Source organism: Ruditapes philippinarum, unplaced genomic scaffold (genome assembly GCF_026571515.1).
Source record: "Ruditapes philippinarum isolate M1 unplaced genomic scaffold, ASM2657151v2 ctg1781_1_1_1_1, whole genome shotgun sequence".
In the NCBI taxonomy this organism is placed as follows: domain Eukaryota; kingdom Metazoa; phylum Mollusca; class Bivalvia; order Venerida; family Veneridae; genus Ruditapes; species Ruditapes philippinarum.
This window is the reverse complement of record NW_026851931.1, coordinates 204976-224080: the sequence shown is the minus strand read 5'-3', so window position 1 is coordinate 224080 and position 19105 is coordinate 204976. Positions and strand designations below refer to the sequence as shown.

At 30.9% G+C, this 19105-nt stretch overlaps 1 protein-coding gene across 1 annotated transcript; it reads left to right on the top strand.

The window, feature by feature from the left end:
- Window positions 1-1276: 1276 nt before the first annotated feature.
- Window positions 1277-18471, top strand: LOC132742960 (uncharacterized). The gene is made up of 2 exons (XM_060731465.1): window positions 1277-1346; window positions 12743-18471. The coding sequence occupies exon 2, from the start codon at window positions 12831-12833 to the stop codon at window positions 15978-15980; it is 3150 nt and encodes a 1049-aa protein (XP_060587448.1). The 5' UTR covers window positions 1277-1346; window positions 12743-12830; the 3' UTR covers window positions 15981-18471.
- Window positions 18472-19105: the final 634 nt, after the last annotated feature.

The following is a 19105-nucleotide window of genomic DNA, read 5'->3' as shown; positions in this document are numbered from 1 at the left end:
AATTGCTAAATGCAGCCCTACAACTATAATCCTTTTCTGTCAAACTAACCTCAAAGATGGTAAATTCGATCCCAGCCTCACAAATTGGCACTATCTTTTTTTTTTAATTTTTTGCTATTGTTTGTGATATTAGTGAATCAAACTTTTCCCCCTACAAATATATATACACGTATCTTTAATGTCAAATAAACTATTTTTTCTGTTCTATAAATTTTTAATTTTAGAAATTACTGTCATATTGATCAGCGCTGCTTCTTCTAACTTTTGGGTATACATGTTCCTTATCTCAAATTTTGTGTTTGAATAAGCTTTATAAACTTTAAAACATTGTAAACACTTCATCGAGTCTCCTGTCCTTAACTTAATATATTTCATAAACAAAAGGATTTCGCCAGGCATATATAATCCTTCAGTGTAAACATATACAATTTATGAAACATTTTAAAACATACTTACTTGAAAGTGCTAAACAATCATTTTAGATGCTCAAATTCAGCATATTGACTTAAAAAAAGGCGTTGTGTCGGTTTTTTCTAAAAAAAATATCTCCGTTGCGCCATGAAATTTCCATTTCGCCAGGCATATAACCCTTCAGTGCAATTAAACATATACAATTTATGAAACATTTTAAAACATACTTACTTTATAGTGCTAAACAATCATTTTAGATGCTTAAATATAGCACATTGACTTTAAAAAAAGCGTTGTGCCGGTTTTTCTAAAAAAATATCTCCGTTGCGCCCGTTGCGTCCGTTGCGCCAAATAAAACAAGATCTATTAAAATGTTTATTTTAACTTTTACAAGCCGATTTCTGTATGGTAACATATTTCGGTTCGTGACAAATCAGGGAAGTATTGTTGATATTTAGATATTTGTTTCTAATTTCATAATTATTAATTATTTCGAACTGATTTTTTGCATGAAAGTCAAACTAAACCTATTGTAATAGATTATAATAGAAAAAAAATATAATAAAATGCTTTCATTTTTTAAATTGTGATTTTACAAGCCGATTTCGGTATTGTAACGTGACAAATCAGGGAAGTAATCTTGATATTTAGTTATTTGTTTCTAATTTCATAATTATTTATTATTTCGAACTGATTTTTTGCATGAAAGTCAAACTTAATCTATTGTAATATATTATAATGGAAAAAATATAATAAAACGCTTAATTGTGATTTTACAAGTTGATTTCGGTAATGAAAAGTTGATTTCGGTAACTTTACCGAAATCAAGTTGATTTCGGTATCGTAACGTACCGGATAATTGATGCTGATTGAGTCCGCCATTTTAGAAGAAGAAATAATTCATAACAATTTTCAATAAATTGCTTTTATACACGGTAATTATACTTTGTTTGATCGCTCATTAGTACAGGAAGGTTACAACTTATCCGGCGACACTGTAGGAATGTTTGCCACAGTTTGGTAATTTGACTGTCTTTGTTTTCACATTTTTATAAACAAAGGAATCTGTGTCTACAGTACGTTTTGCGATTGGATTACTGCATAATGTGTATAAAAACACCGGGGGATGATTAACTCTTCAATTCTATGTTAGTAAAATGTCTATACTAATATTAGGAACATCTCATATACACTGGTTGGAACGATTTCTTCGACAAAAGGGTAACAATAACAAATCTTTAACGTTGGTGGCGATGCTAGCCCGGCCCCAGATGTACATTTCCGAAGTATAAATGGAGGAAAGTTTTACAATAAACACCACGTTAACTGTTGAGAACTGAGTGTATCAGAACTGCATCCAAAAATTAAATGCTTTATCGTACAATTAGTCAACATTTTCGCAACATTTCAAGTTCGATACAAAATCGCGGAGGTTGTGGTGTTGCAGTTTATTCTCAGACCTAGGCCACGTTATTTATACCAGAGATACAGGAGATACAGTTGTTTAGGCAGTAGCGGATTTTAGGGTATAGCGGATAACATGCCAATATTAAAAAGGAGCTACAAAATTTCCTCGAGTACTTTAATGGAAAATTAAGGAATAAAAAATCAAACAACAAATATCTTTAGAGATGGCGTTCATTTGAATTTTGCTGGCATGATTAAATATTACAAAATTCGTGGAGCTGTATTGAAGCTATTGAAATCATAAATTCCGGATCGACTTTAAATAAGCTACCAACAAGTGAAAAGTGAAATTTCCTGGATCTCAAGTAAAGAAGACAATTATTTACCTTACATCTTAGTCCCAAAGTGAACTTGGGACTGATATGAATTGTGGTTTAATGTGATAGTTATATATTATCAAATTATTGTAAGGACTATGTTTGCACATTTACTTGAAAATTGCTAGTGAAATATTTTTTTTTTTTTTTTTTTTTTTTTTTTTTTTTTTATACATAATGTTCTTGCATCCATTATTGTTATTATACATTTATGATTTTAAATACTTAGGAGGTAATAATGCCTTAATTTTAATGTGGTTTATTCAACTTTAGTTGTAAAGCCCCTAAGAATTAGCAGTTTGTTAAAGTCCTTAATTGTAAGGCATACTTTAGTTAAATATGCCTTAGTTGTAAGGTAATTGTTTAATGCTAAAATATTATTTTAGTAAAATACGCCTTAATTTTAAGGTGGTTTATTCGACTTTAGTCGTAAAGTCCCTAAGAATTAGCAGTTTGTTAAAGTCCTTAATTGTAAGGAATACTTTAGTTAAATGTGCCTTAGTTGTAAGGTAATTGTTTACTGCTAAATATTATTTTAGTAAAATACGCCTTGATTTTAAGGTGGTTTATTCGACTTTAGTCGTACAGTCCCTAAGAATTAGCAGTTTGTTAAAGTCCTTAATTGTAAGGAATACATTAGTTAAATATGCCTTAGTTGTAAGGTAATTGTTTAATGCTAAATATTATTTTAGTAAAATACGCCTTAATTTTAAGGTGGTTTATTCGACTTTAGTCTTAAAGTCCCTAAGAATTAGCAGTTTGTTAAAGTCCTTAATTGTAAGGAATACTTTAGTTGAATGTGCCTTAGTTGTAAGGTAATTGTTTAATGCTAAATATTATTTTAGTAAAATACGCCTTAATTTTAAGGTGGTTTATTGGATTTTAGTCGTAAAGTCCCAAAGAATTAGCAGTTTGCTAAAGTCCTTAATTGTAAGGAATACTTTAGTTAAATGTGCCTTAATTGTAAGGTAATTGTTTACTGCTAAATATTATTTTAGTAAAATACGCCTTAATTTTAAGGTGGTTTATTCGACTTTAGTCGTAAAGTCCCTAAGAATTAGCAGTTTGCTAAAGTCCTTAATTGTAAGGAATACTTTAGTTAAATGTGCCTTAATTGTAAGGTAATTGTTTACTGCTAAATATTATTTTAGTAAAATACGCCTTAATTTTAAGGTGGTTTATTCGACTTTAGTCGTAAAGTCCCTAAGAATTAGCAGTTTGCTAAAGTCCTTAATTGTAAGGAATACTTTAGTTAAATGTGCCTTAATTGTAAGGTAATTGTTTACTGCTAAATATTATTTTAGTAAAATACGCCTTAATTTTAAGGTGGTTTATTCGACTTTAGTCTTAAAGTCCCTAAGAATTAGCAGTTTGTTAAAGTCCTTAATTGTAAGGAATACTTTAGTTGAATGTGCCTTAGTTGTAAGGTAATTGTTTAATACTAAATATTATTTTAGTAAAATACGCCTTAATTTTAAGGTGGTTTATTGGACTTTAGTCGTAAAGTCCCAAAGAATTAGCAGTTTGCTAAAGTCCTTAATTGTAAGGAATACTTTAGTTAAATGTGCCTTAATTGTAAGGTAATTGTTTACTGCTAAATATTATTTTAGTAAAATACGCCTTAATTTTAAGGTGGTTTATTCGACTTTAGTTGTAAAGTCCCTAAGAATTAGCAGTTTGCTAAAGTCCTTAATTGTAAGGAATACTTTAGTTAAATGTGCCTTAATTGTAAGGTAATTGTTTACTGCTAAATATTATTTTAGTAAAATACGCCTTAATTTTAAGGTGGTTTATTCGACTTTAGTCGTAAAGTCCCTAAGAATTAGCAGTTTGTTAAAGTCCTTAATTGTAAGGAATACTTAAGTTAAATGTGCCTTAATTGTAAGGTAATTGTATACTGCTAAATATTATTTTAGTAAAATACGCCTTAATTTTAAGGTGGTTTATTCGACTTTAGTTGTAAAGTCCCTAAGAATTAGCAGTTTGCTAAAGTCCTTAATTGTAAGGAATACTTTAGTTAAATGTGCCTTAATTGTAAGGTAATTGTTTACTGCTAAATATTATTTTAGTAAAATACGCCTTAATTTTAAGGTGGTTTATTCGACTTTAGTCTTAAAGTCCCTAAGAATTAGCAGTTTGTTAAAGTCCTTAATTGTAAGGAATACTTTAGTTGAATGTGCCTTAGTTGTAAGGTAATTGTTTAATACTAAATATTATTTTAGTAAAATACGCCTTAATTTTAAGGTGGTTTATTGGACTTTAGTCGTAAAGTCCCAAAGAATTAGCAGTTTGCTAAAGTCCTTAATTGTAAGGAATACTTTAGTTAAATGTGCCTTAGTTGTAAGGTAATTGTTTACTGCTAAATATTATTTTAGTAAAATACGCCTTAATTTTAAGGTGGTTTATTCGACTTTAGTTGTAAAGTCCCTAAGAATTAGCAGTTTGCTAAAGTCCTTAATTGTAAGGAATACTTAAGTTAAATGTGCCTTAATTGTAAGGTAATTGTTTACTGCTAAATATTATTTTAGTAAAATACGCCTTAATTTTAAGGTGGTTTATTTGACTTTAGTCGTAAAGTCCCTAAGAATTAGCAGTTTGCTAAAGTCCTTAATTGTAAGGAATACTTAAGTTAAATGTGCCTTAATTGTAAGGTAATTGTTTACTGCTAAATATTATTTTAGTAAAATACGCCTTAATTTTAAGGTGGTTTATTGGACTTTAGTTGTAAAGTCCCTAAGAATTAGCAGTTTGCTAAAGTCCTTAATTGTAAGGAATACTTTAGTTAAATGTGCCTTAATTGTAAGGTAATTGTTTACTGCTAAATATTATTTTAGTAAAATACGCCTTAATTTTAAGGTGGTTTATTCGACTTTAGTTGTAAAGTCCCTAAGAATTAGCAGTTTGCTAAAGTCCTTAATTGTAAGGAATACTTTAGTTAAATGTGCTTTAATTGTAAGGTAATTGTTTTTTGCTGAATATTATTTTAGTAAAATACGCCTTAATTTTAAGGTGGTTTATTCGACTTTAGTCGTAAAGTCCGTAAGAATTAGCAGTTTGCTAAAGTCCTTAATTGTAAGGAATACTTTAGTTAAATGTGCCTTAATTGTAAGGTAATTGTTTACTGCTAAATATTATTTTAGTAAAATACGCCTTAATTTTAAGGTGGTTTATTCGACTTTAGTTGTAAAGTCCCTAAGAATTAGCAGTTTGCTAAAGTCCTTAATTGTAAGGAATACTTTAGTTAAATGTGCCTTAATTGTAAGGTAATTGTTTACTGCTAAATATTATTATAGTAAAATACGCCTTAATTTTAAGGTGGTTTATTCGACTTTAGTCGTAAAGTCCGTAAGAATTAGCAGTTTGCTAAAGTCCTTAATTGTAAGGAATACTTTAGTTAAATGTGCCTTAATTGTAAGGTAATTGTTTACTGCTAAATATTATTTTAGTAAAATACGCCTTAAACTTAAGGTGGTTTATTCGACTTTAGTCGTAAAGTCCGTAAAAATTAGCAGTTGCTAAAGTCCTTAATTGTAAGGAATACTTTAGTTGAATGTGCCTTAGTTGTAAGGTAATTGTTTAATGCTAAATATTATTTTAGTAAAATACGCCTTAATTTTAAGGTGGTTTATTGGACTTTAGTCGTTAAAAGTCCCAAAGAAATTAGCAGTTTGCTAAAGTCCTTAATTGTAAGGAATACTTTAGTTAAATGTGCCTTAGTTGTAAGGTAATTGTTTACTGCTAAATATTATTTTAGTAAAATACGCCTTAATTTTAAGGTGGTTTATTCGACTTTAGTTGTAAAGTCCCTAAGAATTAGCAGTTTGCTAAAGTCCTTAATTTTAAGGAATACTTTAGTTAAATGTGCCTTAATTGTAAGGTAATTGTTTACTGCTAAATATTATTTTAGTAAAATACGCCTTAATTTTAAGGTGGTTTATTCGACTTTAGTCGTTAAAGTCCCTAAGAATTAGCAGTTTGCTAAAGTCCTTAATTGTAAGGATACTTTAGTTAAATGTGCCTTAATTGTAAGGTAATTGTTTACTGCTAAATATTATTTTAGTAAAATACGCCTTGATTTTAAGGTGGTTTATTGGACTTTAGTTGTTAAAGTCTCTAAGAGAATTAGCAGTTTGCTAAAGTCCTTAATTGTAAGGAATACTTTAGTTAAATGTGCCTTAATTGTAAGGTAATTGTTTACTGCTAAATATTATTTTAGTAAAATACGCCTTAATTTTTTAAGGTGGTTTTCATTCGACTTTAGTTGTAAAAGTCCCCTGAGAATTAGCAGTTTTTGCTAAGTCCTTAATTGTAAGGAATACTTTAGTTAAATGTGCCTTAATTGTAAGGTAATTGTTTACCTGCTGAATATTATTTTAGTAAAATACGCCTTAATTTTAAGGTGGTTTATTCGACTTTAGTCGTAAAGTCCGTAAGAAGAATTAGCAGTTTGCTAAAGTCCTTAATTGTAAGAAATACTTTAGTTAAATGTGCCTTAATTGTAAGGTAATTGTTTACTGCTAAATATTATTTTAGTAAAATACGCCTTAATTTTAAGGGTGGTTTATTCGACTTTAGTTGTAAAGTCCCTAAGAATTAGCAGTTTGCTAAAGTCCTTAATTGTAAGGAATTACTTTAGTTAAATGTGCCTTAATTGTAAGGTAATTGTTTACTGCCTAAATATTATTATAGTAAAAATACGCCTTAATTTTAAGGTGGTTTATTCGACTTTAGTCGTAAAGTCCGTAAGAATTAGCAGTTGCTAAAAGTCCTTAATTGTAAGGAATACTTTAGTTAAATGTTGCCTTAATTGTAAGGTAATTGTTTACTGCTAAATATTATTTTAGTAAAAAATACGCCTTAACTTAAGGTGGGTTTATTCGACTTTAGTTGTAAAGTCCCTAAGAATTAGCAGTTGTTAAAGTCCTTAATTGTAAGGAATACTTTAGTTAAATGTGCTTTAGTTGTAAGGTAATTGTTTAAAGTAAAATTACGCCTTAATTTTAAGGTGGTTTATTCAACTTTAGTCGTAAAGTCCCTAAGAATTAGCAGCTTGTTAAAGTCCTTAATTGTAAGGAATTACTTTAGTTAAGATGTGCCTTAGTGGTAAGGTAATTGTTAAATGCTTAATATTATTTTAGTAAAATACGCCTTAATTTTAAGGTGTTTATTCGACTTTAGTCGTAAAGTCCCTAAGGGAATTAGCAGTTTGTTAAAGTACTTAATTGTAAGGAATACTTTAGTTAAATGTGCCTTAGTTGTAATGTAAGTAATTGTTTAATGCTAAATATTATTTTAGTAAAATACGCTTAATTTTAAGGTGGTTTATTCGACTTTAGTTTAAAGTCCCTAATAATTAACAGTTTGTTAAAGTCCTTAATTGTAAGGAATACTTAGTTAAATGTGCCTTAGTTGTACGGTAATTGTTTAATGCTAAATATTATTTTAGTAAAATACACCTTAATTGTAAAGGTGATAATTTTCAACGCAGTTGAAATTCTTTTCTTAGTCAATGTTCTAATTGATTTTAAGGAAATATGAGTTCTTTTCTTAGTCAATGATCCTAATTTTAAGGAATATGAGATAAAGCTTTAATTTTAAAGCCACTTTCCATAGAATGTTCTGTTTTGTTATTTGATAAAGTTGTAGTATGAATTTCCTTTAGTTTTTTAAATCATTTGTTATTTGTTTTGGTACCTTTCTATGCTTAAACATTTAGTATTGTATATGATGCAGATTGTAAAATTCCTTTGCTGTATTGTTTCAATTTGTTTGCATGTAAACTTATTGCATAGATTTTGTAATAATTTTTATGTTCAATCACAGTCATTATAATTACTATTTTACCCGAAAACACAACAATTGATTTTTCAATAATATGTTAATGTGTATTAATCATATAGTATTATCACATTTAATATTTCTCTTATAAATTATATTAATGTCAGTAATTTACTCACTCAAGTCTGTTCGTTTAATCAGATATTTATCATGCCTTAAAACGAAATTGAACTCAATGATGGATATCCCAGATAATTACTGTAGGTTTCCTATTCCAAACATTGATACAGCTGTTTCATTAGTCAAGAGCTTGTGGTCAGTATTCGTACGATGATGAAGAGTAAACATCAACAATGCTTATCGTATTGTTCCTATACACCCAGATGATTTTGATACTTCTTGGATTCAAATAAATGATAGATATTATTACTTTACCTATGGGTCTGAGCTATTCTTAGCGCATTGTTTGACAGGATCAGTTCTGATATTCAGTGAATTGCAGAAAACAAACTTAGGTTTTATATAATTGTGCACACATTCTAGATGATTTCTTGTTTGTTGGGGACAATTAACAAACTGTGTAAAAAAGGTTAAAAATTTTCATTGCTGGTGCTGCTTTGGTTGGTTTACCATTAATCATGCTAAAAACTTGTCGGCCATGCAGAATCATGTCTTTTGTTGGAATTGAATTGGCCTCGGGTACTAATGGAGAAAATATTGCCCCAAAGAAAATTTAATAAGATTCGCCTAGGCTCTTGACAAATTCAAAGCATCGGGAAAAAGCAACTCTCCTTGAACTACAGTCTGTTATTGGTTTGCTTAATTTTGCTTGTGCTGTTATTGTTCCAGGCAGGGGCATTTTTTTACGTCTAACTATTGGTTTAAAGAAATCTCACCATCATAGACAGTTATCAAAAGATGCAGAGCAAGATTTTCTGGCAAATGGTACAATCGTTCATGTTTCAATTTAATGGCAAGTCGATGTTTGCTACCTGACCATTGAGTCACTTACTGTGTCATTAGATCTTTTTCACAGATTCTAGTAATGTCAGATTTGGAGGGTACCTGTCAAACAAATGTTTACAGCCAATTTGGCTAATGAATCGTTGAAATATCACATAACTGTTAAAAGAAACTATTTTCATATTGTTTAAGCTTGAAAGGCCCGTTGTTAGTTTTTCACATTTACTGCTGTCTATAGCACATTAGCTACAATGGGACTTGCCGTTGTGTGCTAAAGAATAAGACTGAAGGGAAACATTGCGAGCCTGCCTCCCACTGCAGGGCAACAAGGTTTTTTCAGAAGAAAAGATTTGAACTTTTACAAGGGCATTATGGTCATTCTTGTGCATTTAAAAAGATATATAAGAATTCCTATGTTACAAGTGTAATTAATGGCAAAGGGATAGCAGTCTCTAACAAATGCATAATAGATTTTTACATGCATGAATTGTAAGCAACATTCACAAGATTTGTAAAAACAATTTGTTAACTTTGTTGTCATAAGGACAAGGGCCTTTGACATATAGCCATAGTCATTCTGCTTTGATTACATTTTCTTTCAAATTAATATGATCTCAATGTACAACTTTGCACAAAATAATGCAAATAATTTGTAAAACATGTGTTTTTCTCTAGCATTACAACAGTCCACTAAATTAAGTTATGTCATGGGAACAGGGACCTCTGACAGTAAGGTGTTTAAAACAAATATATATTTGTTAAACCATTGTGCCACTTTGAAGTACCTGGAGTTTGCTATTTAACACTTTTTCTTTTCAATCTTTAATATCTTTGCATCCGAATGCACATAATCCTTTTTTATGTATTTTTCAAGGAATGGCGGCAATTATTACAATCACAACATCACTTTCTGTCATGGGGACACGGGCCTCTGACAAAAACTTGTTTTCAAACACAGACACTCACTTGTAAGATTTGTGCAATAATATGTTATATGTTCATATTACGATATTAGAATTTGTATATCTCTTGTTATGTACATAATGTTCAATTTTAAATTCATGATTATTCTTTGTGTTAAGGTAAATTTAAAACTTCATGTCTTTGGTTAAGATGCCAGCATGGTTATATTTTAATTTGTATCAATTTAAGATCTACTTGGATATTACACATATGGTTGATATCAGTATACACCTTTACTCTAAAAAAGGTAATCTAAATAAAGACAACATTTATTTCAGTCACAAGTTTACTTTATGTCATGGGGACAAGAGGCCTCTGACATACAAGGTGCCTTCTAACACATACAGTCAATTAAATCCGTAGTGCCAATAAAAATGTTGTCTTATATTAGGTAGTTTAGTTATTCATCTTGTGATGTACATATTTTTAATATTCTTGTTTATTTCATTAGCATTGTTTCAAACATTTAAAGAATAATTTTGTTTGTCCCCTTTTACATGACTAGTCAACTTCATTAAAGAAGTTTTGGTTGGGGGAATTGTGTTTTTACACAATTTGTGGCAATATTCTTAGAACCCAACCTTTGATAATTTTTCGGGATATGTGTGTATATATATTTTATATACATTTTTCAGAAATGTTTGCTTGCTTTGTATACAATTTTATGTTATATTATAACTTTCATATCAGCATTGTTTTATATGTTTATATGTCATTTATTATTAAATGGCCATTTCACAATTTTATGTTAGTTTGATAACTTTCATATCAACATTGTATTATATGTTTTTCCGTCATTTATTATTAAATGGCCATTTCAATTTCAAAGTGTAGTTGTTATTCTTGAAAATTATCAAACAGAGAAAAACTTCTTCAGGCAAAGATACAACAAATTGAAATGTTGACATAAAACTTAATTTATTGCAAAATAAATGTTTTTATGGTCACTTACAAGCTTTGATGGTGGGTTTCATTAGGTCTTTAGTCATAGGTCGAAATATATTTGGGTTCGAAAAAGCCGTACTAGTAAGTACTCTAAGGTTATCGTTATGAGTAAGTACAATGTGATAATTGATGCTGATTAAGTCCGCCATTTTAGAAGAAGAAATAATTCATAACAATTTTCAATACCCACCATCCACCCACATTCAGTATTCAATTTTTGACAAGCTTATACACATCAAAATGTTTTGTGTTTGTTTATAATTTTATATACAAATGATTTTTTCTTTTCACTTCAAGATATGTGTGATATATTAATTTCATACACAGTTTTAGGCAAGGCAATATTCTTTAGAACCCACCTTTGATAATTTTTCGGGATATGTGTGTATATAATTTTATATACATTTTTCAGAAATGTTTGCTTGCTTTGTATACAATTTTATGTTATATTATAACTTTCATATCAGCATTGTTTTATATGTTTATATGTCATTTATTATTAAATGGCCATTTCACAATTTTATGTTAGTTTGATAACTTTCATATCAACATTGTATTATATGTTTTTCCGTCATTTATTATTAAATGGCCATTTCAATTTCAAAGTGTAGGTATTTTTTTATAGTTTACATCGATAAATAATAATAAACATTTCGTAATTTTACTGTTTTAATGTGAAAACTTTGGTGACCTTAATATATTGTGCCAAGAAATTATTGATACAAACATGTACAATTTAATTAAAACGGACAATTATAATTCAGTAATGTAAACAGTATTTTCCCTGTAATATTTTTATATGAAGTCATGTAAACATGACATTACAGGATTATGGATCAGCGGTGTAATCATTAACATTAAATAAGAAAAATTTAAACAAACATGGTTATACCAGGCATTACAGTATGTACGCCAAAATTATACGATGAAAAAACTGAATAATATAGTCAATCCGGTCATAAGTTTATTCGGTCCAAAATATGCTCAATCTGGTCCAAAATTGCTAAATGCAGCCCTACAACTATAATCCTTTTCTGTCAAACTAACCTCAAAGATGGTAAATTCGATCCCAGCCTCACAAATTGGCACTATCTTTTTTTTTTAATTTTTTGCTATTGTTTGTGATATTAGTGAATCAAACTTTTCCCCCTACAAATATATATACACGTATCTTTAATGTCAAATAAACTATTTTTTCTGTTCTATAAATTTTTAATTTTAGAAATTACTGTCATATTGATCAGCGCTGCTTCTTCTAACTTTTGGGTATACATGTTCCTTGTCTCAAATTTTGTGTTTGAATAAGCTTTATAAACTTTAAAACATTGAAAACACTTCATCGAGTCTCCTGTCCTTAACTTAATATATTTCATAAACAAAAGGATTTATAAAGAATATGTTCTTATAAAGAATAATGCTAAACTACATGTATTGCTGACAATAGCTTGTGGTTTCTTATTTCATCGTGGTGTTTTGGATTTGGAATATCTGATTTCTGAAAATCCGTATTACAGAACTTAAAAAGAAAGAAAATAAATAGTGCCGGATTAACTAGGGACCGGATCAACTATTTTTGGGTTGGGTTAACTAGGGACCGGATCGACTAATTTTGGGCCGGGTTAATTTTGGGCTGGTTTGACTTTCCCAAAAGACTTAAAATACAAGTTAAAAATAAGAAGCATTTTCCTTAAAGTGCATTTAAAGCTATACATTTGCTGCCAAAATTATTGTTTAAATTTATTAATAAAGAATACTTACAAAATACTTGTATAAGTAAACAATCTTATGGCGCATGACGTATCATTGCTAAACGGATAAAAGCAGAACAATATTTTGTTCCGAAACATTTATTCTGTTGAAACGTTCTACAGTAAATCACAACTCTTTCATTATTTCAGAATTCTTTTAGAGACATCGCTATTGTCATTATCATGGCCAGAGAGTAGGAGTTGTACTGGATTTGTTATCATATGAGAGAAATACAAAATGGACGACGACAAAGAAATTGAGACGAAACTAAGGCAATATCCATCGAGCTTTGACCTTTATGAAGAAATTCAGTCAATGTCCAAAGATTGTGTTGAGAAACATTTGGAGAGATTAGTTAAAGAGGTTGAATCCAATCCATACGATAACACCATGGAAAAGCTTCGGGCTTGGAATTTCATCTCGTTTCTAAGTTTCATTTTAGGCAATGAAAAAGATGCGTTTGAGTATAACTCAAAAGTGTTAGAGCGAAGCAAAGACAATATCATGGGTTTATGTAATAAGGCATTGTTTTTGTTAAAAATGCAAGAGAAATACCATGTTGTCCACGACTTATGTAAACAGTTAAATGAGAGTAGAAAACATAAGGGCAATATGTTGTTTGCAAAGGCAGAAAAGGCATTTCATTATTTATGTTTAGGCACAAAACGAAATGAAAAATCTCGACACTTATTTAAAGAAGTCCTTGATGAAGTTCATGAGCTGAATATAGACGGCGCTTGTGAGACAGATGATTCTGAAGATATTCTACTCCAAACAGACAATTACTGCGTCTTGAACTTTAGTTACGCCCTTACATACAAACGAGCGTTAAACTTAAGTAATTGTCATGACGTATCTTCATTTGATGTGTCCTCACAGCTAGATATGATAAAGAAGGCTTGTAATATTTATGGTCGTATCATCCATATCGAAGGAGACAGTACATGTCTGAAATATTACAAGGGAAGATCATACGTTGAATTAGGGTCAATTGACTTTGATATTAGGAAAAATAAGTCTACATTTCAAAATGTAAATTCCATAAAGGATGTCTTACCGGATCGAGAAGATCTTTGGTTGAGTACCAACGAATTTTATGAAAAAGCAGAATGTTTTTGTCCAAATGATGTGTTTGTGTTAGAAAGATGTGGTAAATATTTTCGATACGTAAATGTTATTGACAAATCAATCTCTCTTCTCGAAAGAGCTATAGCAATACGAGGAACTTCTTTTTCCCATCATCATCTTGCACTTTCCCTAAAACGACAAGTGGAAAGTCATTTTCGACAACCTAAGTCGGAAAAATATCTTACACTGAATGTACCAGATAACACTGATGCATGTGGCATGCTTAAACATACATCTTTGGACGAAACAGTATCACTTGCCTCTAATATGTCAATAGATGATTATGATAAAGAAATACATATGAAACCAAAACAAGAAAACGCTTCAGCCAACTCTGATGATGGAAATCTTTCATTGAGAGGACGCCATAGTGAAAATCAACATGACTTGGGAAATAGGGTTAATTTTCCGTTTAAAAAAGAAACCATAAGAGGACCTTCTATTGAAAATTTTCGTGGCTTTGGAAGTAGAGGTGATGTCTTATTGAAAGGCGAAGCCATGAGAGGACCTCATACAGAACATCAATTACGCTGGGGAAACAGAGGTATTGCTCCATTTAAAGGAGAATTCATGAGAACACGTCATAGTAAAAATCATCAGGGCTGGGGAAGTAGGGGTACTGTTCCGTTTAAAAGAGAAACCATAAGAGGACCTTCTATTGAAAATTTTCGTGGCTTGGGAAGTAGAGGTGATGTCTTATTGAAAGGCGAAGCCATGAGAGGACCTCATACAGAACATCAATTACGCTGGGGAAACAGAGGTATTGCTCCATTTAAAGGAGAATTCATGAGAACACGTCATAGTAAAAATCATCAGGGCTGGGGAAGTAGGGGTACTGTTCCGTTTAAAAGAGAAACCATAAGAGGACGTCCTACTGATAATTTACGTTGCTGGGGAAACAGAGGTAATGCTCCATTTAAAGGAGAAATCATGAGAACACGCCATAGTGAAAATCATCAGGGCTGGGGAAGTATCAATCGTAACAAGGCACATTTCGGAATCAAATGTCCAGTCAAACCAAAGCTAATTAACAAGGAAAAACACATAGACACCATCAAACAAATAATTTTTCATTTTGACAAATCGTTTGAATTGTCAAGTAACTATGGAGCTATTTATGACAAAGGTTTACTTTACAGACAAATTGAAGAACATGATAATGCTTTGGCTACATTCAAGATTCTCATTAGAGACAAAGGTGGACATTGTTCGCTTGTACAATTATCAAATGCGTATGAGCAAGCAGGCCTTTGTCTTAATGGCATGTTGTGGCAGTCAGAAGAAAAAGGTGAGCTTGACATGAAAACGTATTTTAAGAAGTCGATAGAAATCTCCTGTTCGATTGTTTCGAAACTCCCGTTTCTTCAAAATTGTTGGGTGTCAGCTCCAACGTTAAAAGAGTTTCTATCCGGAAAAGCAAAAACCACTGAACATCTTAAAGACTTAGTCTACCTGTCAGAGAAGTTTGAAAATTATGGCGAAGCGATAAAATTTCTTAAAGACAGGAAAGAACTGACTGTAGATGAAAATGAAAGGGCTAAATTAGAGATACAGCTTGTTGAAAACTACTTAAGTAATGGAAATTATGAAGACGCTGTATTTGCCTTAGGTGCGATGGTTTGTCTACCAAATGGGTATGAACTTATCGATGAAAAAATGTATTTGCAGGCTTACATTGAAGGGGGGGTCGTTGCGTTGAAACAAGAATCATTTAAAGTGGCAGGCCTTCGATTGAGAAATGCTCTTGATTTCTATAGACATAATCAAAATGTTCATAACAGGAGAGGTCATAACAATACTGATATAGAAGATGAAAACTTCGATGTATTCATTCTTTGCAATGAGGACTTGGAGGAGAAAAGCATGAGCTTAGTGCATATTTTAACCGCTTTTAAGCTCAGAGTAACGATTAACTTTCAGGAATTGTTACCAGGAACATCAAAAATGTCCGGAATATATCAACAGTTTCGACATTCGCACCACTTTCTACTGGTTATTGATGAAAAACAATTAGAAAATATAAACAAACATTACTTTGAGCAGATAGAAGAAGTCATTTTGGAAAGAAATTATGGTCATATAGTGATTATTAAGACCAGTAAAGATGCAAAGGTACCTTCCAACCTTTCAAAATATCCAAGCATGGAAATGAACATTGAGGCTGACGAGATTCCTGAAAACTGTTACGAAAACGAGAGTCTATGCGAAACGATTAAAGCACTCCTGCTAAAGTTAGCAAGCAGCAAGCAAAGAGCATAAGTCAAACAATCATCAAAATCTAGAAAAAATGTTTAAATGATTTTTTCATGGATTTGGCAAATTAGATTCACAGAGTTTTAAATCATGTAATATTTTGTTTGTCAAGTCTTCCTAACGAGCAACAAGCAAACAGCAAAAGTAAAAAAATATAATTATTTGAAACAATGGTTTAATTAAGTGAACTTTTAAATAATGTGGAAAATTAAATTCACAGTTTTGAACTTGATAATGTTTGGTGTGCCATGTCTTCTTAAAATGTCAAAGAAGACGTAAGGTTCTATTTCAGAATTTTAGAACTTTTCTTGAATGAGGCAGTATTCCTCTGATTCCTTTTAATTATTTAAATTTACTTAGTTTTGTAAAAGGTTTTATAATGCGTAATTTGTTGTATACCATCATTTTCCATAATGTTAAAAGAGACATAGACTACTCAGTCTGCCGTTTAATTATATCATACAATGTCACCACCATTACAGTTATCTTTCGCATGTAATTTCCTTCGTTAATGACATGACTTTGTTATTGATTTTAGAAGGCATTTTGGCTGAATGAACATTGATTTCAAATGTTAAGTACCAGGTATGCTAAAGTTTTGGTCAGTATGAGAGCATGATATAAGATAACGACTCAATAAATGCATTATATATTCAACGTTCAGTTAGATAACATTTAATCTATATAGATAGGTCATTATCTTTGTAAATTTGCATTGTAGATATTAAATTATTAATTATGTATGCATGTAGATATATATATTTTAGTTAAACTTAGTTCATTAGATTTTAGAGTTCACAAATTTTGAATTGTGAAGGTAAAGATACAAATGTAAGTCTGTTCTATCTGTTCTAAAGCGTGTTGTTAATATTTTTTGTTTGTTCCTGAACCAAATGTTGAACATTTTCGTTTCACTAACTGTTGATTGTCTGATGGCAATGCTGTAGATGAGTCGATATATTTTAAAAATGTCAAACTTGAGAAAAATGCTCGTAGATCCTATATAACGAATGTGAGAAATACAAAGTACATGTATATGTATTCACAACTGATGTTACGTATGTCACGTCTTATGAAAAAATATGGCTGTACACTATTTTTATTAGCATACAGGTATTTCTTCCCGATGCGTATTTTACAAATTATACATTTTTGTTATCCCACCACAAACAACGACAACGTATGTCCCCATGTACGAGTATGTCCCGATATCGGTCACATACGTTGTGATAGATTATGCCATACACATTATTGAAGTAACTACAGTAACAATGCTACAAGATACCAATCGCATAAGCTCCGATAACGGTAGCCAATTAATGTTTTTACTTTGTGTCCATGTACAGAAGCTCTCTAATAACAAGTTCTTTTTCAGCAACCAAACTTAAGAAAATTTCAGCCATGACGAAATATTTGTACTGTTTCGTCTTTCTGAGAATATATCAATTATACGGCAGCAAAAGACTTCGGTTATCACATATAAGTGGTGGGAGGAAGAGGTTTTAAAATATTCTGTTCTACATAAAAGTTTAATTGTGTCCCGTACCTTCTTTAACGCTGGAAAAACTGAAAAGGCCGGGAGCATGTATGTAGTTAATGCTTTATGAGGGTCCATCCGCCCGTAAGGGCACAAAATTTAGCTTTGCAGGACCACACCCCTCGGCTTTAGTCAGGACATCGGCAGTTGGTCCGCAGCATAAGTTCCGATCTTTTTTCGCCGTCCCCAGTCTTCAAATCTTCTGCCGATGCCCTGTGTCTTACGTACAGTGGGGAAGAGAAAAGAGGCCAAGAGGGTGGTCTGCAACTTCTTATATACGCGGCTTAATATAGCTCGCAGAGTGGTAAACTAATTGATGCAGATGTATAGTGTTTATTACACATCCTTTGGAATAAACTTTCAGCGATTCCACCAATTCATGTAGAACCAATCTTACCAATATAGCTTCGTTCGAAATCTGTTTATATCAAATGCATATCGTTCCCCATACAGCTTCATTTTAATTTTCAGAGTGAAAAGAAAACAACATATCAAATCCTTATATTGTTGAGAACGATACTTATTCTATTGAACTCGTATACAGCTGCAAAACCTTTATAAGATTCGGCTAGTGCGTACTTCGATATAGGTTTGATAGCTGTACATAAACTCGTCCAGTAGAATTGTATTGAATTATACTCTACAACATATAATTATAGGTACATGACTTTGAAAAAGATATCATATGTTAAGAATAGTAATTGTTGAATGAAATGACAAAAAAAACTAAAATAATTTTTTATTAAATGTTTATTCAATTTTTTCACAGTTGTGTTGTAATAAAAATAAAATGCATAGCTGAATAAAATGTTGTATTTATTTCAGTCATAACCGTTACAGACTTTTCATTTCCATAACATTAAATCATTCCCGCAACATGCATTTTTTCCTCTTTTAAATATATCAAAGAGGTATAAATGGTACATATGATGAAGGTATATTTCATTGGTTTGTGTTACTTACCCATTTACTGAAATAGTAGAAAGTAAAAGAGACCATTCTTTCCAATATTTTAACATTACAACACTGTTTATAAAAGATATTGTATTAATATTGTCAAGGTTTATAAAAACTGATTTTCAGACATTTTATTTTTGGTATATCTATCAAAAGCTATTTCTTGTAATGTGTTTAGCAATTAACTGTTGCTTGAAACGAAATAATTATATTGCAATTAATTATAAAAAATAAAGGCGTTTTCAAATCACTGTCGTAATGACAAATCTTGTTACCTTTAAATATTTCTTGAGCAAAATCATCAAACATTAACTCAGCTACAGACTGTCAGTTTGTTTCAAGAGAGTTGCTAGTTAGTCTTAATATAGACCATAAAACAAAAACTGCATATTTTTTTCAAACTCCCCGCAGCGGTTACTTCCCCTGATCAGCAAAGCGTGAGGAGTTTGATTTGTTTTAAGGTTTTGGAAAGTCTTACATGCCCAAATATGGTAGAAATGAGTAGAAACTGATCCATCAGAGCAGAAATATGAAACAGACCGTAGCGGAGATACTTTGAGCACTATTTCATTCTTTCTTTTTTTTGTAGAACGCGGAAAATAAACGTATACAAATTGTGTACAAAATATACAAAATA